Source organism: Haliotis asinina, chromosome 4 (genome assembly GCF_037392515.1).
Source record: "Haliotis asinina isolate JCU_RB_2024 chromosome 4, JCU_Hal_asi_v2, whole genome shotgun sequence".
Classification (NCBI taxonomy): domain Eukaryota; kingdom Metazoa; phylum Mollusca; class Gastropoda; order Lepetellida; family Haliotidae; genus Haliotis; species Haliotis asinina.
Genome location: NC_090283.1, coordinates 40,800,931 through 40,821,634, shown reverse-complemented (window position 1 = coordinate 40,821,634; position 20,704 = coordinate 40,800,931). Strand labels below are relative to the sequence as shown.

Below are 20,704 nucleotides of genomic sequence, written 5' to 3'. Positions count from 1 at the left end.
TACCAGAGTACTACATTCTTATGTTCGTCGTACAGAAGAAACGGGATACAGAAATCATTTGAACTGATTACGAATATCTATATACATGTACAGACGGAAACGCTCACAGAATATCTGATCAAGTAAGTGGCGTGGCCTTGTGCACCCTCGTTGAATGGCACACTTGCGAACAGATCCCCTGGAGACACGAATGAGCTCCCATGTTGTATAGTGTTGAAATATTTACAATTTGTTAAAGAAGGACATTATACGATCACGCAATACACATCAAAAGGATTTAAACAGTAGTAGAACATCGAAGTATCTGTCTGTTAGACAGTGATACAGCACTTAGTGATGATACAGATCCCCAGCAAGACATATAAGGAACCTTTGCAACTTTCATAGTACAACAGCTTGATTTACAGCTTTCCCTTGGTTTGTGAGGATCGTTTCAAATTCATCCAGTGATTAAAAATACCTATATTCTGCAGTCAATGGAAAATGTATTTTGTATGAAATGGTCATAAGGTTGTGCAATGAGACTTAAGAATAGGGTTCTATATTTAAAAAACCTAGCACAGAATTCATTCAAGGCCATTGAAATATTTATCCTTTGTAATGGAAACCTCAACACCGTCAAGCAAGTCTAGGACATGCTTCAATATACATAAGACATGATGTTTGTAGCGTCAGTCATTATGTGTTGCTGACAATTCCAGCTTGAGTTTAAACCCAACGAAAGACGTTGTCGTACAGTCCAGGTGGAAGATTATGACATCAGTGAAACTGATTGCTGCTACAAAAAGTCTGAACTCAGGACAGAATGTGTAACAACTTGCGCTTGGTGACATACTATGGAACTGTTAAAACTGCCTTTGATTCCGCTGTCAAAAAGGAAAAGTAAACTAGTCTGTCATCCAACGATGTATCTCTCGGATCCATCCTTAAATATTGATATGTAGGTATTGCTAGAACTGCTCATATTCTTGTTCTGCGGACGATGTAATAGCCTTGTGGTCAGAGCGTTCACTCGTCTTACCGGACATGAGTACAATTTGTGAAGCCCATTTCTAAATATATAGCTTCTTGGATTTGGTTAACGCCATGTCTACTTGTGGTTTTACCATCTGATAAGGAAAGGACAACTGACGGGAAGGCGACTTATCATCAAGTTAAGTATTAAAAGACACAAAACATTTTAATATTTTTTATTTCAATCACAGATAATAAACAAAAGGTACAAGCGTATATGGGATCATGACTATGTATATCAAGAGTTAACCAACTGAAAACTCTGGCTAGTTACAAGTATTATCAGCTTGTTTAAATTCATGCATTATTGTGCAGCTACACAAGAAAACGGAATGAATCTCTAACAAGGGGAAACTGGTGCAAATACTTGTTAAATACGCAATGTGAAAATTAATATGTGCTTCACCCAACAACAGATTACGTTGGCGATGTTATAAGACATCCGATTATGATAGTGAGAAATGCGTAACTCAAATGTGACGCGTATTTTCGTGAGGGAAAAACATTTGGTATATATGTATTTCTGTTTTGTTTTGCCTGTATATTTTTGCGTTGTTGATTTTGTCCAGAAGTGAAAGTGACTTTGTGTACCGAGTGTGTTGCAATGCTGTAGCGCGGTGTGTAAGTGCAAGTGTGTGACTGCTTATGTCTAGTCGGGACAAGATACCATGTACCTGTTTAACACGGACTCCCACCCACAAAACTGAGTTCGTACGACCACTTGTCTTTTTACCCATCTATAGATTGCGTCCAAATATCACCAACTGACCACATGCAATTACCTTACATCTTAATGATCCTCTTTGACGTAATAAGAAAAATAAAATAGTTTCAGCTTTGATGGTCACATGGGGACAAAGTCATCTAGTAATCTGTCATTAAAAGTTCTATTTGTTTTGGAGTCAAGAGATGGGGTGTAGTAGTAAAGTAAAGGTAAACGGTCACGGGTTAGGTTAGTACAAATAAGTCCTGACTGGTTACAGTACTAGTAACATAACAACTACGTACTGGTGTTAACACAAAATGATTCAACAAAGGAACAATGACAATTAACAGGAGATACAGTTACATGTGTAGGCTACCAGTGTAGGAAAGATGTAGAAAATCTAGCCTGGCCACAGGACTGGCTGGTCAAATCTTCTACCAGTCCTGCCATATTCTGATCTGTCATCCAAATATAAATGAAACATTATTTCAAGGCTTAAAAGTGGCTGTTTTATTATAAGTTATCATTTAATTTGCACACATAGAGCTTGGACTGTTAAAAGTCTTCTTATGGAATCATCTGGGTGCAGCATTTCAAAACTTGTCTTCAGACAAGTCATCAACATCTCCATCGAGATTTGAAAACCGACCCGAGGTGAGGACGGACTAGAATGTATTTTAACCCGTCCTCCACAAAATTCGTTTGGACTGACCATCTTCCCTACACTGGAGTAGATCAAACATTTCATCCTCATATTTCAGTTAGACACTTGCGAGACATGAAAAGTGAATTAAAGATAGAATGAAGACAGATGAGTGATGATTAACGAAGCGATTGAGTTTTGGACGTTTGTTGTATATGAGCAGACTTAGGCTGTGTTTATAGTGCTAGCCCACTCATACACAACATACTGACATATAGCGGGGCACAGAATTTTAAATTTAGAAGTGATGAGGAGAGCTGAGCACTCAGTATTCTCGCACTGTAAAGTGTACGAGACGGTCAAAAGTAGTCGGTCATTCTCGATGTTCTGTGTTTGATGAGCTTCCATTATATCTTGAACGGATCAATCGCAAAACCATATCCAGCATTTCATATGTGGTTAACGAAATATTAGTCATGACAACACATTGGCATATACTATTTCTAACAAAATGGAGAAAACAAAAAAAAAGGATCTGTCATTGGGTACCTCTTCGGTAATTGTATGTCTTCAGATTATACCCAATAAATGTGTTCAGTAGAGTACATGAACTTCCTGTCATAATCAACAATGAAAGATTTAGAATGCTTGATTGATATTTAGACGGGGTCTTGAGACACTCATTTAAATCTTTCAAAACCATTGGGTCCCACATATTGAAGATAGGGCTGTTTACATTATATTGAGAGCTATCAAATTCAGTGTTTCATTTGAACCCTTGGTATCACGTATGAACAAGTGAAAGCATCAGAACAACTTATGTCCTTATCATTACGTCAACTGAAGGATGATGGTTAGTGTCTCCAAGCTCTTTCAGTAAACATGTAGGGGAGGGCCTGTTTAACAATCAATTGTAGTTTCAAATGATTTTTTTCTGAAATTTATCATCTAAATTTGATTCTAGCAGACTACTGCAAATACTAGTCTCAAACACACAAAAGTTTCTAGCATACATTGTCTGTGATGCAGTTATAGCATATTTTGCATTTTCGAAAGGAACCGCGATAAAAAGTGAAACAAAATGGGGATCGTGAGGCTGGAACATAGCACAACCAATTAGCGTGAGGTTCACAATAATCTGTACAAAAATATAACATTAAAACAACTGCATTTGTATCATTTCGAGGCGAGGCCGAGTACTTGGAACAGACCATCGCATTTGCATTTCGCTCTCCCTGTCACTCCAGGCAGAGTTTTGTTTGTGTGTGAGGGCGGCTACACTGAACATAACATATTTACAACAACATACATGTCGTTGGACCGCATCGTTGACAATGAAATGTGTGAAGACAGGTTTACAGTATTGCATGTCAGATGCATCACCATCCGAGACACAACATTTGACCTTCAAAAAAGTGTAGGGAAATTTCATTTCAACGTTCATATAATAACAACGCATTTTCCTTATGACCGTGCATATGTGATGCAGCAAAACAGCTATTGCCCAGATTACCTTTTCGACGGATGGTACTATCTCTGTGATTTTGAATATCAACTATCGTCAGTGACAATTGTCTTGCCCGTCAGTTGAGTACAAATGTATAATATACTACACAGATACACTTCATATCTATTTTTGTTCATCATCAACACCATCAAAATCTCTCTGCTCCCATTACGTCACGACAGTGCATTGACAATCATTGCTTTCTTCTCCTCAGTCATGTTGATGTCGTTGCCCTCTACAAGTCTCATGCTGACAGCGCAGTCCTCTGGGTTATACAGCCCGAACATAGGCCACAGTGGTTCACAAGAGTCTACATTGTCTAATGCTGACATGACCTTCTCCTCTTTCACATCAATGAAGACAATCTTCTTCCTGGCGTCATCATAGACAACACCGTAATGTAGTGTGTGCGATACCCCTGCTGTGTTGGGGAGAGTGTCAGGCAGATGCAGTACACACTTCCCCGCCTTACATATGCACCCGCATATCCCGCCGTGTTTAGTACAGTGGGCGACGGTAATGCTGTAGGAGTGAGGACGTTCACCTATACAATGACTCACGTCTCTCTCCTCCTGCCTACAAACTCCAATCTCCAGGATGAGCCAGACACCTGAGAGTGGTTTGTTCAGACTGACCCTGTTCTCTACCTCCCAATACTGGGGACAGCCACTCTGTGGGAGGGGGACAGTACTGCATGTGCCGGTGTACTTCTCTAGTCTCCCCTCCCCTTCAGGTCTGGTGTCCGACTTTCTGTTGACCATGTCTCCTTCTGTGTTGATGTGGACTTTGTCGAGATTGACTCTGTCTTTGTCATACTTCAGTGGTGTACCTACAGCATAGGACACGTAGTTGGATTGTGAATAAAACATGACACAACTAGTAACGATAAATTGATAAAGTGAAAAGTGTACGAAGTGAGATTTGAATAAGAACAATAGAACCCATTACATATAGTGTAACAGAAACTCTTTGCTGTAGTGTGATGGATGACTTCTTCTGGTACACGTTTATCATATCATTCGGTTATCTGATAATATGTTAACCTGACAGAGGAGTAAAGAAGAGCGACTCAATAAACAAGGGTTATGCGACCATTTTCGTCAGCAATGAAAATGAGAGTGAATGGGGGAGGTAGAAACAATCTACAGCAATATCTCCACAGACAATAATAACACTATGTTATCAGATGCATCTTGATGATAGACATACTACGCCTAACCATAGAAAGATTTGGAGCTTTGTCCTTAAAGAGGAGAGAACCTATTCCTGCTACAACCTGTTCCTGAGTTTGACGAGAAGCATGCAATAGACCAGGCAATAAACTCCTTTCATCCTTTTTCCAAATATCCTTCAGGAAGAAGGTCTACGCAGTGCTTGACCCAAGATTATCATTTAGATTTAGTGATGCTATCCTCGACTTAATGATGCCGGTGAGTTCCAGGCACATTAACTGTCTCCACATTGCTGGCTATTTCTGAAGCTATACAGTAGGTGACTGACAGAGCAGTTTAAGAAGAGCTTAATATAATGTATGTGGAAACAGACTTTCTCCTGGAACCATTATCAACAACATTATCAAATGTGGCCTGAAGTCTCAACCTCACTTTTGTTCGAAAAGTGCATATGTAAGTCTTCTCAACTCCTATGCACATAGAGGAGAGTTAAGGAACTGTTAAGGGTGATTTCGGAATCACAGATATCAATGTTTGACAACATTATGTATGATCAAAAAGGTAACTCTTTCAAGAACTGGATGATAGATTGTATCTTTTACTATTAGCCATTAATCTTGTTTGTTAGATTTCTTTGAACGGTACCGGTGAAGGTCCCGGGGTAGAATAGGCCTTCAGCAACCCATGCTTGCCATAAAAGCGACTATGCTTGTCGTAAGAGGCGACTAACGGGATCGGATGGTCAAGCTCGCTGACTTCGCTGACACATGTCATCGGTTTCCAATTGTGCAGATCGATGCTCATGTTGTTGGTCACTGGATTGTCTGGTCCAGACTCGATTATTTACAGACCGCCGCCATATAGCTGGAATATTGCTGAGTGCGGCGTAAAACTAAACTCACTCACTCTTTGAACGGTGAATATATTTCACTTATTGCAACAAATTGGCACTTCTGGAAAGTTTTATGCTTTAATCCAAAAAGTACCTATCTTCACCCTTTGCCACTGCACTAAATTTGGTGTACACACTTCATGTTCACCCGCGTTGACGAGTTTCAATGGTGGTGTGATAAACTTTCAGGACAACAAAAAACTGGAAGGGAAAGATGTTGTGCCCTCTGGGTCCGACTATGCCCTTGCTAAACTTTGTTGTTGGACCATATGAACTTAGCTGGTGGTGATCTCACTGTGTTGAAACGACTTTTCACATCCCCAAGTACCAATCAGGGAAGTGGTCAACTGTGTACTTCCTGTTCCTCGTCCGTCAAGTGCCCGATTTCCCTTTTACACCGCAGTATATTGGCACAGCAACAGCCTCAGGTGGCTAGTTCGTGTTGCCATCTTATCCTTCACCGTATACCTCTTCATACCCTTTCATCACGCTCATTATTTTCAGTTTTCCCAGCACATGGTTTACACGTGTCCAAAGAATGAGTGGACTGAGTGGTAAGCCAAGAGAGACGAAGACCAGTAGCTCTACCACCTGTACTAAAAGACGGGCATACTGGAACCGACAAATAGTAATATGAGGTATACATGGGAGATTCAAGATGTACTTACACTCCAGAAACATAGATCTGTTTACAGGTTCTGGTTTCAGCTCATGGACAGCACACTTCCTGGCCACACCTGTGACATAAATATTACGTCTCCATTACTGTGGAGGTTACACATATGGTTCCACTGTTATACATATTACGTTAAGGTTAAACGCGATAAGAATTAGTCTGTAACGGCCTGTTCAGCCTTCCTTCATCTACACTTAGCTCTTCGAAGAAAAGGACCTTACACACAACCGAGCATTTCGTGTAATTTTCTTGTCTTGTTTTCACTTTTAAAAATGTTATTACGACACACCTCACAACACAGGTTTTGTCGTGATTTTCAAATAAAGATATTGATTATATTTATATTGGTTATATCGTGTCCAATGATGTAGCATCAGTAGGTACTCCCCGTCTCATGTAATGTCAGTTGTCTTGAGGTAAGATTCTTCAAAGGTGTTTAGAAGTTGGTGTAGTAATACATGACAAATCTAATGGATAACAGCATCAGGAATTGGCGCAAAAGAACAATTAATGAGTCAATCATCAGTATAAGGAGAAAATTAGATAAGTGCCCGAGATCAACAGAAATCAAGTGGTTACCTCCCTTGTGCCAGGTGTATCACCAAAAAGTCATACTCTCTCTATATTAGTATATACTATTCACTATATCATCATCCACATGACAAAAGGGCAAGGAATAGCCCAGATACGTTGTGATAGTTATGTCAGGGAGTTGTTATCCATAAGATTTCTCTTGTCCTGAGGTTCTGATTTTGGTTTCAGAGAGAGAGAAGCCGTTCACTTGCCTTTACCATTATGACGACAAACAGGCTTGTTGATACAAGAACTATTACGTGACTGGGAATGGTCAAAGGAGAAAGCTAATACTAAGTTACCGAGCAAGAAGTCCATGGTTGTTGGCGCTCTCTTCTCGATGAGTTCTTTCTCATTGATGCGCTGAAATTATAACAAGCTAATTACTTATCATAGACTAACAAAAGGCGACTATGCTTGTCGTAAGAGGCGACTAACGGCTCGCTGACTTGGTTGACACATGTCACATGTCATCGGTTCCCAATTGCGCAGATCGATGCTCATGTTGTTGGACAATCATGGGATTGTCTGGTCCAGACTCGATTATTTACAGACCGCCGCCATATAGCTGGAATATTGCTCACTCACTCACTATCATAGACTAACAATGGGTGAGTGTGTTCAGTATTTTGCCTCACTCGGCAATATACCAGATACATGGCCACGGTCTGTAAATAAGCGGGGCTGGACCAGACAGTATGAGCATCGATCTATACAAGTGGGATACGATAACATGTCTTTCAATAGGCTTTCCAAAACATGTTTGCATGTGTGCCGTCACAAATGCGTTAAGCCACATTTACATCTCTATAAAAAACGAGTTAGTCAGTGAGCTAATATTTACCGTCACGGTCAAACTGTAACTTAAACAATCTATACATCAAACCTAATTATATTTATAATGTATATACATATTAAAAATGCCCTCAGTGGTGGGGGTTGGGGGGGTGGTTGGGGGGCTGTGTGTGTGTGTGTGTGGGGGGGGGGGGGGGGGGGGGGTGCCAATGCTCACAGATCAATAACGGCAGGGTATTGTAACACTCACTCGTTTTAATTAGTTACTAAAAATGCCTCCAATCGCCAGCAGCCGAAGGGAAAGGGTAAAACAGCGGTAGACCTTGCCTAGTATGGTGATCTATCTTAAGTTGGCATTCAACAACCGATTTTACATGCTTGATAGTTTTCCCTACTTTTGCGATATTCTCATTACATTCCGACGATGATTATTTAACTCCTTGTATTTACAGTGTATGTACAACATTTCCTGTCTGAAATATTGCCGATGTGACGTTAACATTAACTCACTCATTCACTCGCGAGTGAGATTGCTTAGATAACATTTTTCGATGTAATGTATGAAGATGTAAGTACACGCAGGTTAAGAAACAAACCGTTTGCAAGCTTCTGATTTCAGCACTGTATTCATCTGTAAGTCTTTCAATGCGTTTCTCATCGGAATCATTCTTCGTCTTCAGTTCTGCGATGACCTGTAATAAATATCTCCAACTACACATTGCTGTGAGGTAGTAGATACATGTGTTTTTGTAATCGAGCATTTGAGTGGTCAAGCCTTACTGCACATATGTTGCAGAGTTACCCACTTGAAACATGAAAATGTGATCTTTCTGGGAGTTCAGTGAATCTGTCCAAAGGACTGGTTAATGTTAGGTCGACGTGTGTTGTCAGTAAAAAGAGAAAATTAACCCAATACGAAAGGAAGAATATTGAATTGCGGAGGAGGTTTAATTGAACGTTTACCTTAAATATTCTTCATACTGAAGTTAGACTTAATGATATTGCTCAGGTAACATTTTTGAGTATAACATATGAAGATGTAAGTATATGCAGGTTAAGAAACAAACCGTTTGCAAGCTTCTGATTTCAGCATTGTATTCATCTGTAAGTCTTTCAATGCGTTTCTCATCGGAATCATTCTTCGTCTTCAGTTCAGCAATGACCTGTAACAAATATCTTATCAACTACAGACCCGTGAAGGTCCCAGGGTAGAGTAGGCCTTCATGCTTGCGATAAAAGGAGACAGTGCTTGTCGTAAGAGGCGATTAACGGGATCAGGTGGTCAGGCTCGCTGACTTGGTTCACACATCGGTTCCCTATAGCGCAGACAGATGCTCATGCTGACCACTGGATTCTTTGGTCCAGACCGCCACCATATAGTTGGAACGTTGCTGAGTGCGGCATAAAACTAAACTCACTCACTCTTCAACTACACATTGTTATGAGCTAAAAGATATAGGTGTGTCGTGATTAACATTAGAAAATATCGAGCACTTTGGTCAAGCCTTACTGCAAATATGCTGCAATGTTACCCGCTTCGCTGTTGACACAGAGAGGATGATCATCCTGGGCGGTCATTAAAGGCCGTCTGTATCCTTGTAAAAGCAATATGGAGATCGAACGAGACTTTTTATGACCTATCGGCCTGCTACTACGTTCGGGGAGGACATACAGTGGCATATGTTATGGTGCCTGGTCGACATCTGACCCATGGTTGACACCTTTAGTGCTAATAATACTTAGTGCTACAAACAAGATTTTATGTGACATTATATCGTCCACCTCTTGTTCTAGTATAGTTTGCAATAAGGTTTTGGGTGAAGTGTTCATCAACTCGTTCAGACAACGACAAATACTCTAGGTCGCTCCTTGATATAAAAGGTAACGACTATCGACCAACGTTACAGGAAAGAATCATGATGACTGCATTGACTGTACTCACCGTCTTGTGTTTCATTTCTATGTCGGCCATGAAGTCATCATCAGTCTGAGTATTCGAGTCTAAACACATATGAACATAACATGAATGCAGGCTTTGCGGGCTCTGATCGAATATATATTCTTCAAAAAAGAAAAGGAGTAACTTGACATGCTGTTTTGCAGTTTACTTACTGAGTGCATATAACTGATTCAAACATAACATCATTGCTCAATTACAGTCAAATTGTCAGTTTACACATTTCCAAAACATGGTTATCAAGACAGTGTTTGGTAAAACCACAGAGGGCTGTCAAAGTCACTTGGTCAGAGTAAAATATATGACTCGGGTGTGATCAAGGCAAGCATCAATAAAAGCTTAACCGCGGTGACCCATAGAAGAGAAAAGATGCTCAATACTGAATTGAGGAATGTTTTGAGTCTCGGTGAAGTGCTGTGTGTAAGTCTATGTGGAGTTTACGCTGGGGCAAGCGCCAAAGTACCCCAAATACGTTCAATGGGGGACGAAACAGGTGTTCGAGTAGGCCAAGGTAACACGTGAACATTGTTTGGGTGGAGGAAATCCTGTCAAACAGCTGCAACGTGAGGTAGAGGTCATGCCCCTAGGATCAGACGTTGACGTTGACGTTGATGACGGGATCAACGTGAAGTTTTGGCTTCCCATAACTACCTGCGTACCGTCTGTTCAGAGATTCCGCACAGTCCACGTTTAGATTTAGATTGTTGTCAATGATGCGGCCGTGGTGTTTGAACGAAGATGTCTCAACCGGATGTAGCAATCAGACAGAGGTGGAAATTCTAGGTTGGGTCTGTCACTAACATGAACAGTAGTGTTATATCGGGCCCGAAGGTATGAGATGATCTGTCTGGACAAGCTGAAGCCCCTGCCACTATATACGGCAATTCCCGTCCTTGCAAACAGCCGATGGTGTTGTGTCGGTGAACTTGTGTCAGTCATTCCACTCTCTTGTTGTCTATAGTGGCTTAAAGCAGTACATCTGGAGTATCCTTGATGTGGATTTTTTGATACACAGTTTTATGATGCACGTGCATTTCATGTACGTTTTAACGATTCACTACAAACGTGAGTGTAACGTTACGGTTTTGTTCAACGTTTGTTTTTGAACGTTTTGTCGTCGATAACCAATCCTCCACGTTTTGATTCCCAATGATTTACTCTGTGGACCCGTGAAGGTCCCGGGGTAGAAGAGGTCTTCAGCATCCCATGCTTGCCATAAAAGGCGACTATGTTTGTCGTGAGAAGCGACTAACGGGATCAGGTGGTCAGGCTCACTGACTTGGTTGGCACATGTGATCAGTTCCCAATAGCGCAGATCGATGTTCATGTTGCTGGTCACTGGATTGTCTGGTCCAGACTCGATTATTTCCAGACCGCCGCCATATAACTGGAACATTGCCGAGTGCGACGTAAAACTCAACTCACTTACTCACTCAGCCTGGATTAGTTTGTGTCAAATATTGTCCTGAAAATACACATTGTTCCTATGTCAAATCTATTTTCTTTATGAGAATATAAATTAATCAGCAAATTCCATTATACGAAACAAGAGCAAGTCGATGTTATGGAAGCACGTGAAGGAAGTCTTAATATAATGCACTCAAACCTACATACATTAACTGTACACATCTCATAATTTTAAGAACTATTTTTTTCAGCAAGCATACCTGTAACATGCTGAGGTGTCAAAAGGGTGCCAAATCCTGAAATGATGGACCTGAGTTTTGACATGATGTTTCTGTTGTTGAGAGCTGGAGGAATGATGTGTGTTTCTGGTCTATGAGTGTCTTGACATGTCTTAGTCATGCCTGTTACTGAACTCTCCACGGCCAGGAGGTCTAACTTTGAGCCATAGAGCAGGACTTTGTCGATGTAGTCAACAACACCTTTGCATGTTTTCAAATCGTCTTCATAAGCTGTGAGAAGGCCATGCTGTCCTGCATTAGATTCATTTGATTGACGTTCGAGATCGATCATAAGTTCCCTTTCACTTTGATCAAGTTGTGATCTCAGTATCTGGAAGGTATGGTCAACCGTTTTCTTCCAAATACTGTGCGTTCTCTGAGTGCATTCCATTCCTTGTTTGACGCGCTGTATGTTTAATTGCTCCTGTATCGTTGATAAAATATTCTTATGAGAGTACATCTGTTTTCTTACAGCATCAGCAACCACATCCAACTCCTCAACATCATGGTTTGCGTGATCGCTAAGTCTACATCTCGCACAGATTAACTTCTCGCAGCTTTTGTCCAAGAGATACAGAGAGTCGTGTTCATGGATGTTGCAAGATGTTGGAATGTTCGAGACAGTCGGTACCATGTCGCTGATGTTTTGAAGTTCATGGTTTCTGAAAACTTTAAGGCTACTGTGCGTAGTCTGGCAGTATTCACAGAGTAACTCTTGACAGTCCTGACACCAACACACGGCCTGGTTGCCGTCATCTTCATGTGTACAGAGAAGTTCTGTGGGTCGATGTTTGGCCGTCAGGTGGAATATTTCTTTCTGTCTCACTGCATCCTTCTGGAGGGTTGTGTCTGTGAGGTTGACCTCCCTCTGACAGGTATGGCATGATATCACGCCATCAGATGTCACACATGTCTCACACACGACGTGTAGACAGGGCAGTAGGTAGGGGGCGGGGCCCTTCAGTGTCAACTGCAGCTGACAGATGGAACAGGTCGGGAAAATGTCTACTCTGAAAGACAGACAGCTTGAATGAGTAAATAAAATCATGCAATGTAGTGACATAGGCATTGGACAGAAACATGTTGTAGCTCTAGAAAAAGGTGAATCCTTCAGCATACATGGAGAATACAATACCTATATACCAAAGCCCCTGTTAAGTATTAAACCTTTGCTAGCATAAACAAATTCACATGAATGGTTCACTGCTCCCTGCCCCTTGTCCCCTCTGATTCAAGGATCCGACCTTGGCATGTTGGTAACAGCCTTGTTATGGTACTTGTGGACTAGTATGTTGTAGAAACATCGGAAAGGTTTAAATAATATTATAATTAGTCCATAATACTTCAATTTAAATTTACAATTGTTAAGCACACCGGTATTAACAGAGTCAAATTCAAACCTTTTGTCATGGAAATAAGAAACAGATTCACTTTCTACAAAAGGCATCATAAAGGTCTGTTGACCCATGTGAACCCGCACTTCATCTTAATCTACCTGAAAGCAGTTTGTTTGCAGCATAAGCGTGTGTAAAACCTTATGGCGTGATTGTTTTCGAATTTGGTTTCATGTTTTGATGAACAGAGTTTCTGAACGCACTTTCTGGAAGGCTGAAGTTGGGCTCTCTTTGGCACTTGCTAAGGTGACGACGCTCGTGATGGTGGTGTTCAGAAAATAATAATAGCGCTGAGTGTGCACTTTACGACAGTGCACGTTCCACGTGAGGTGACCCAGTAGTGGTTATTAGTGGCTCATAACCCATGTCTGAAACTTCTCTATCATTTTCAGATGTAATAGTGTGTATGACCATTTTCTTTTGTCTTCTTACCTGTAGCATTCCTGTATATGTGTATATGCTCATTTGTCAACAATTGTTCTCTGAATAACAATGGGGAAGAGTTAAAACTGTCTTACGTGGTCGATGTTCTTGCACCAGCGTCCCAATGTTTCACCTCTGTGAAAAAAGCACATTTAAGCATCAATAAATGCAAATAAAACTGATAAAATGAAGGTCAGTGTGAGGTTTAAGATCAAGCTATTGTATGCCACATGATTTTAATGATGAACTTGGTTAAACTGTGTATAACTTCATTATGTGGTATGTGTGTAACCTTGTACTGAACTCATCAGCTTATTAAGTGGAAGATTCAGGAAGATATGTCATCATGGCTAGTTTCTGCCTACAGTTTGTGTAAAAACACAATGTGTATTATCCGGTAATTATTGCATACGATAAGTCTTGGTGTGTAGTGTATCAAATAGGCATGACAACTCTGTATGCATTTCTATCACATATACAAGATTCTTAAAAGGACTGCACGGTTAACTGAATTTCTGTAGAATTGTGTTGACCAAGCTGTGGTGTATGTTGACTATGTTGAACCAGTTCACGGTCGACCACCCTGCTGAGCCCTAGCCTCACCTATGAGAAAATAGGATTCAGTCTGTAAAGAAAAAGCTGTCAGCCCGCCTCACTCCACTGGTAAAACATATCAATTCGGGGAATTTCAACAGCAAATCGATGAATATGTAGGGTTACCTGAATTTGTATGCGTGTTTGTTCTGACTGGATGGGTCATCGATAAAGATATTAACTGGATTTGCACCCACCATGGGTTCACGTTACTTTGACAATTATGATTCAAATTGCAGTATTGAACAACTACAAGTTGATAACGTAATAGAGTTCAGTAGCTCACATCTGATGTTATGTGGAGATATGAACGCTAGAACTTGTCGACTCAATATTCCATCTGTACATCCTAGTGATGACGCGCATAACTTCGGTTCATATTGTGACCAAGATGACACTCCAGTCGAGAATCGTAAATCGCAAGATAATATGGTAAATTGATTTGGTCGCATATTGCTCGACATGTGTTACGCCTTCCATTTACTCACAGTTAATGAGAGAGTGAATGGGAACGTAAATAGCGAGTATACATACTGCAGGAAGAAAGGCTGTAGTGTGAATGACAAATTTATTTGCTCGTCAGACTTATTCCAATATTTTCAACACTTTAATAAGGGAGAACACTATGCCTCAAATAATTTTACACGAGTTGTCGTGTAGTTCCCCCAAAATGACCCATACATCAAATGCGTCTAATAACAAGCCAGCTAATACAGAGAAGATGTTCTGGAATGTATCATTCTGTTCTACATTTCTAAATACTCTACGTCAAGAATCGGGCCAACTTGGTGAAAACCTGCTATCAACACCTCATTGCCAAAAATATGAGAATCTCTGGATCGCTACACACACAGGGGTTCCAGGTTGGTCGTGGATAAAAATCGGTCTGTATAAGTCTATCTAGACGTCAAAAACAGAGGTAATAATCGTTTCAGGGTAAAGATCAGATCTGCATTGTTTCAAGCCAACATGCATTCTGACAGACTTTTGAGCTATCCTGAAGATGACAGAATCAACTGGGATGGTATAGACAAACTATCTCAGATCACTATAATTGAAAAACAGAATGAACACATAGCCATCAACGTATTTGGGCATGAAGGCAACAAAACGATTGTGCACAGGATCAGCCAGGTGACTGAGGGCCGCAAGACTGTCAATGTATTCATGATTCAGCGACGTGACAAGTATCACTACGCATGGATAAAACACTCAAACATGCTGTTGTACGGCCAAACAAAACAGAAAGATGAAAAACACTTTAGTGAATGATGCCTGCATTGCTTAATGTGAGCAGATTTATTAGAATCACACTGGGAGGATTGTCTAAGTGTGGGGTAGATGACTGTATGAATCTACAAGCCCAACCACAACATCAACATCTTAAAATTCTCCAACCACAAAAATCGAATGCTTGTGCCTTACGTCATTTATGCCGACTTCGAAGATCTCATTAAAATGGTGGACACTATCAGCCCATTAGAAGTTTTATGCATGAAACACAGGAACTTGACACATGTGGTTTTGGATACATAGTCGTCCAATGCAACGGAAAAAAACAACACTTCAGTGGTATACAGAGGCCCTGATGGGAACGAAAAATTTCTCACATGTTTGCAACAGCAAGAGAAAGCCATCAGGAAAAAGGTTGTATGCTATCGCCCCTATGCAGCTGACTCAAGCCAACCAGCAAGCCCACAAGAATGTCAAGAATTGTCACGCATGTGATGAACAGTGGTTCTGTGAGAGATCACTGCCATATCACCAGTGAGTACAGAGGAGCTGCTCAAGGCGCATGCAACCTCAAACTCAAAATCAGTACCAAAACCATCCAAGTCCCTGTTGTGTTTCACAGTCTCCGCGGGTACAACTCTTACCTGATAATGAAGGTCATCGTGAAGGTTGATGGCAACCTAACATGCATCCTGAAACCACATGGTAAAATATATCTCATTCTCGGTAAATGGTCTGAGATTCATAGACAGTATTCAGTTCCCTGGTCCAGGTTCGACGAGTCACGACTCCCCCCCCCCCCCCCCCCCCACCCCCACCCCATTCAACTTATTTTACTGCAACTTGGCTGACGCAGGCCTGGAAGACGCTGGGTGAATATCATGACCTGTACTTGAAAGCAGACGTACTCCTGTTGGTTGACGTGTTTGAGATACTCAGAAAAATGTGCTCGAAACAGTACGGCCTGGATCCTGCGTGTTAGTTCTCCTCCCTTGGTCTCTTTAGGGATGCTCTGCTCAAGAAAATGACTGTGAAACTCAAACTATCGATGGATTATGACAAGCACCTGTTCACTGAAAAGAGGCTTGCGAGGAGAGATTTTGGCATCCAAACATTACGCAAGAGCCAACAAAAAGTATGTGAATGGTTATAATCTGAATCAACCGACCAAACACCTCCTCTGCCTCAACGCCAACATCCAGTATGGCTAGGCCATGGGCCAGTATCTACCCACTGGGGACTTGCGTCTCCTCACCTAAGACGATTCTCTTGATGAGCCTCTCACCAGGTTCAAACAAAGGCTGCTTATTCGAATATCTTGGAAAATCCCATGGATTTCCACGACTCACACAACAGCTACCTGTTCACCCCCAGACGTTTGATGGTTAACCCAAATTGGAGGTCCGAATATCAACAAACACTGCTTGGGGAAAATAAACTAACCAACGCTGAAAAATTAGATGAAATAATGATGAAGTTATTCGTCCCCAGGTTGGGGAATCGAACCAATAGCATCTATCTTGCTAGGAGTTTTGGATGGTTACAGACTGATGCATGGCTCTGTCACTGAGAGGCTCTCTTAATCTTCGGAATGATCTAGATTTTTCCCATACTGTAACATTATGTACATTAAAATATATGAATTTAATATAATAAATATAATGGTTGACATTCCGATGGATAATTTGGGTGTTGGTGTGCTCGATGAGGGGGATTACGAGGAAGACACTTTGTTTACCAACCTGAGCGACGAACTCGTCAAACAAACCATCAACAATTATTATCATTATAAAACGTGATAAACATTAGATCGAGCCGTTGTATGGAGACTATTCCAAGCTTGTTATTGATGACAAGGGCACACTGCGATTGAAAGCTCATCCACAAATCGATCATGTGAACACGTGCATGAGAAAAACGCTCTCTCTGTTAATACTGGCTGGAAAACATTGCGTTAAATTTCTTCCGGATGACTTAAACCATCTAGATTACAGGGGTGCAAAACCTAAACTTCCACTCAAAGTAGTTCGGGATTTGCAGGATCAAACTCGGCTACATCAAAGGCGATGTACCCCAACGTGCCAAAGAAACGTCGGACAGCATCGAAAAACTGTTGGACACGTACTGGAATGAGCCTTTCCTGGGTTTTCAATTCCTTGTTGGAGAACAGAAGGGGTTAGATAGGGCATTGTGAACCGTTCATGGAGAATTTGTGAAAAACATGGGAAAACTGATCGAACTCGATGTTATGGTTATTGTTTTCAACAGCATTTGCAGCAGCGCTTTCCTAGATACCAATGTGGGCGTTTCAAAACCGGAATAATACTTGCAAATGTAGGGGGTTTGTTGAAAATGTGTGCTGCAGTATTCTGAATTCTCGGGAGGCGATTTATGAGTTCTTGTGAGATATGGAGCAGACGGCTGTTCAATCAGTGCATGAGAGATCAAATAAGTGCTGTTGTAGAATCCTCAGTCAGAAGACAACAAATGGTTCTGATGTGATAGTAACTTCCTGGGCCGACTCGCATTACCTCTGTCTTGTCCTCATTCGGCTTGAGGAGACTGGTGGTCATCCAAGCCTTGACATGGTCATCTGAGTGTCATCTGTATACACATGATGTAGGACATTGTGGCACTGGATTACCTCCCCCAAGTGCTTGGTGCACATGGTAGATAACAAAGGTCCAAAAATAGAATCTCTGGGGACACTGTAGTTCACAGAGACTGTGGAGAACTGCAAGTTTCAAGTATCTTTAACAAAAAAAAGACAGGTCAGATACAAGTCGATTATGTTTCATTATTTTTTTTGTCCAAGTTGGATTTTTCTAATAAGTGGTTTGACAGATGCTTATTTATGTTGATGTGTCAAAAGTAAATATTTACCAGATGGTTTGTCTTGAATGATATGAGGGGATGATTCATTCTCCAGTCTCTCCTGCTGAGCAGACAGATATTTCAGTAGGGCTGTTCGCACTTCATGATATGGATATACACTCTGATGGTTGATATGGTTGACATCCTTTGCATGTATCTGTTGTAATTCGTCCGCTACCTTAAAATGGAAAATAAACAAATATGCAGAAGAAAAAAAAACAAAATGTGATTGTGGAGGAAAAACCATATATATCGTGTATCATGATTTTTCAGTTTCCATTAGGGATATTATTCCAGCAACATTCCGTTGACTATACATTCTCTCCTTTTGTTGCGTTTCAAGATTTTAAAGGTAATGAACCTGGTTTTTATGATGGTTACAACATTGCCAAATTGAACTACAAATATGGCTACAACTATCAAATACGTTTTAACTTTGAAAAAGTGTCTGAAACTGTTCGCTGAGCCTGTGCCATGCACATTCAAATACTATTTAAACACTTCCACCTTTCTCGCTAAAGGTCACTGCAATTCAACTGGTGAATTTACTTGAAAACACAAAATGTGTACGTACATCGTGTTTGATTATGGTTGTCACATTTGCTGTATCTTTCAAAGATGGAGAAATCCTCTCTGCCTCAGTGTCCTTGGACAGGCGTTTCAAGAAGGACTTCATAATGGTTGTACATTTGTCCATGCCCATACGCAGTTCGGTAGGAAAACGAATGAGTTTGGTTGAATTCACACCTTGGTTGATCCTTGTCAGGAAGCTGTGTGTCTCTTGCCATGACAGCTTGTCTACAGTGACGTGAACAGCACTGAAATCAAACTTCGTATCCTCCTTGACATGTCTAATAAACAACGTCGCAAAACTGGTGTTGTATTGAAGGGTCTTGAGGCTGTCTCCATTCTCAGCTGTGAATGTCAGCACCATGACTGGCTGTGTTGGCGAGAACACACACACATCACACAGGACAGACGCAGGTACTCGCCCCTCCCAAGATGGGTCTATCATCTTCATTAAGCTGCCTCCTGCGATGATGACTGTACAATCTCTGTCTGGTAGGTCTCTCAGTCTACGTACAATTTGGGCATACTCTTCTTTTGGTGTGGATTCAATACTGATCGGGAAAATGCCAAAGGCTGAAAAAGCCATCACAAAATAACAAAAAAGTATGATATATTGAATTAAATCAGGGAACACGTACTCAGGGTTCAATAGTCACTATCAGATAGGTCATGTAAGCAAAAGACAGGTGTACTGTTTTTTGTTTTTTTTGGGTTTTATTTTGGAGAGCCATTTGCATGTGCTGTAGCTAGAGTGAGTGAGTGGTCCGTTTGACATCGCGCTCCAGTATTACACTGCAACACTACAAAAATGACTTGGTTTCCAGAAACCTGGAAACCATCCGTAATGTGGGTAATTGCGGAATCCAGTTGGTTTCCATTCCCTGAAACTCACTGAGTTTCCAACTACATTCCATTTTGGAATCTGTGATTTTGGTATTTCTGTAAATGGAAACCAAATTCGGGGGTTTCTTGTTGGTTTCCATATCTGGAATTTGCAATTCTCAGATCTCACTAAATGGAAACAAACATAAAACCAGGTTCATGTTGGTTTCCATTGCGCTGTTTTGAACTAAGTATCATAAACTGTGTAATTGTTTGCCATCCTGACATCCATTTGGTATCCATTCAGTGAATTCAGTTTCCAGATAGAATCCATAATGGATACTCTAAGCTCCGGTGATGGAAACTAACACGAAGCTATGGCCATGTGTTAGTTTCCATTCCTGACTCACACTTAGCTTTCACGAGCTGTTATAATTCAATCTGAACATGCCTTGGGAAGGAATAGCAGATTCATATCATTGCTTAGATGAACAAGACAACAAAAGTAAATTGTTGACGCATCATTCGGTGGATATCATAATATTAAATGTGGCTTCAAATGACGGAGTTGCACCTAGAAAAATACTTATTATGATAATTATCCACAGGACGTGCCCCTTTAAAATAAATAAACACCTAGACGTATCTTCAGTTTGGCCAAAGTGTATTTGAGACAAAACACAAGCATTCTGGGCCCAGTTTATACACACCATAGACAAGTCCTATAAGGTTTGCTCTACATAAAGAATAAATGAGTATGCAACATGATGCTATTGTTTCTTACTGTGGATATTCAATTCCGACAAAACAATTTGCTTAGCAAACAAAACATCTAATACGCACATGGTCGTTCCGACTCTGCTGATAGAATTCTCAGTATCTGTCTTTTTTCCTTTGTAGAGACAATACTGGATTGGTGCGCATCACCTGAAACAGGCATATCAAATTAATAAATCATACAGAAACAAAACATATATGTATATGTATATATTGCAAATCAATATAGTCTTACCAGAAGTTTTGAATCGTGGTTCAGGATCATCAGCGTCAGACAGGTCATCATAGGTCGGTAAGGGAATTTCTCCTTCCGAGCTGTACCGACTGGAAATACTGTTGTCATCACTGTCGTCACTATCATACATCTGTCCCGGTAACCATAAATGCTCATACATGG

General features: G+C 40.8%; 1 protein-coding gene across 1 annotated transcript; it reads right to left on the bottom strand.

Moving 5' to 3' along the window:
* Positions 1 to 1,175: 1,175 nt before the first annotated feature.
* Positions 1,176 to 20,702, bottom strand: LOC137281568 (uncharacterized). Its single transcript, XM_067812879.1, has 12 exons — positions 20,543 to 20,702; positions 20,374 to 20,457; positions 18,713 to 19,281; positions 18,148 to 18,316; positions 13,533 to 13,572; positions 11,603 to 12,630; positions 9,921 to 9,979; positions 9,046 to 9,141; positions 8,575 to 8,670; positions 7,486 to 7,546; positions 6,603 to 6,671; positions 1,176 to 4,699 (listed from the first exon to the last, which is right to left on the bottom strand). The coding sequence occupies exons 1-12, from the start codon at positions 20,700 to 20,702 to the stop codon at positions 4,044 to 4,046; spliced, it is 3,087 nt and encodes a 1,028-aa protein (XP_067668980.1). The 3' UTR covers positions 1,176 to 4,043.
* Between the last annotated feature and the right edge of the window lie 2 nt (positions 20,703 to 20,704).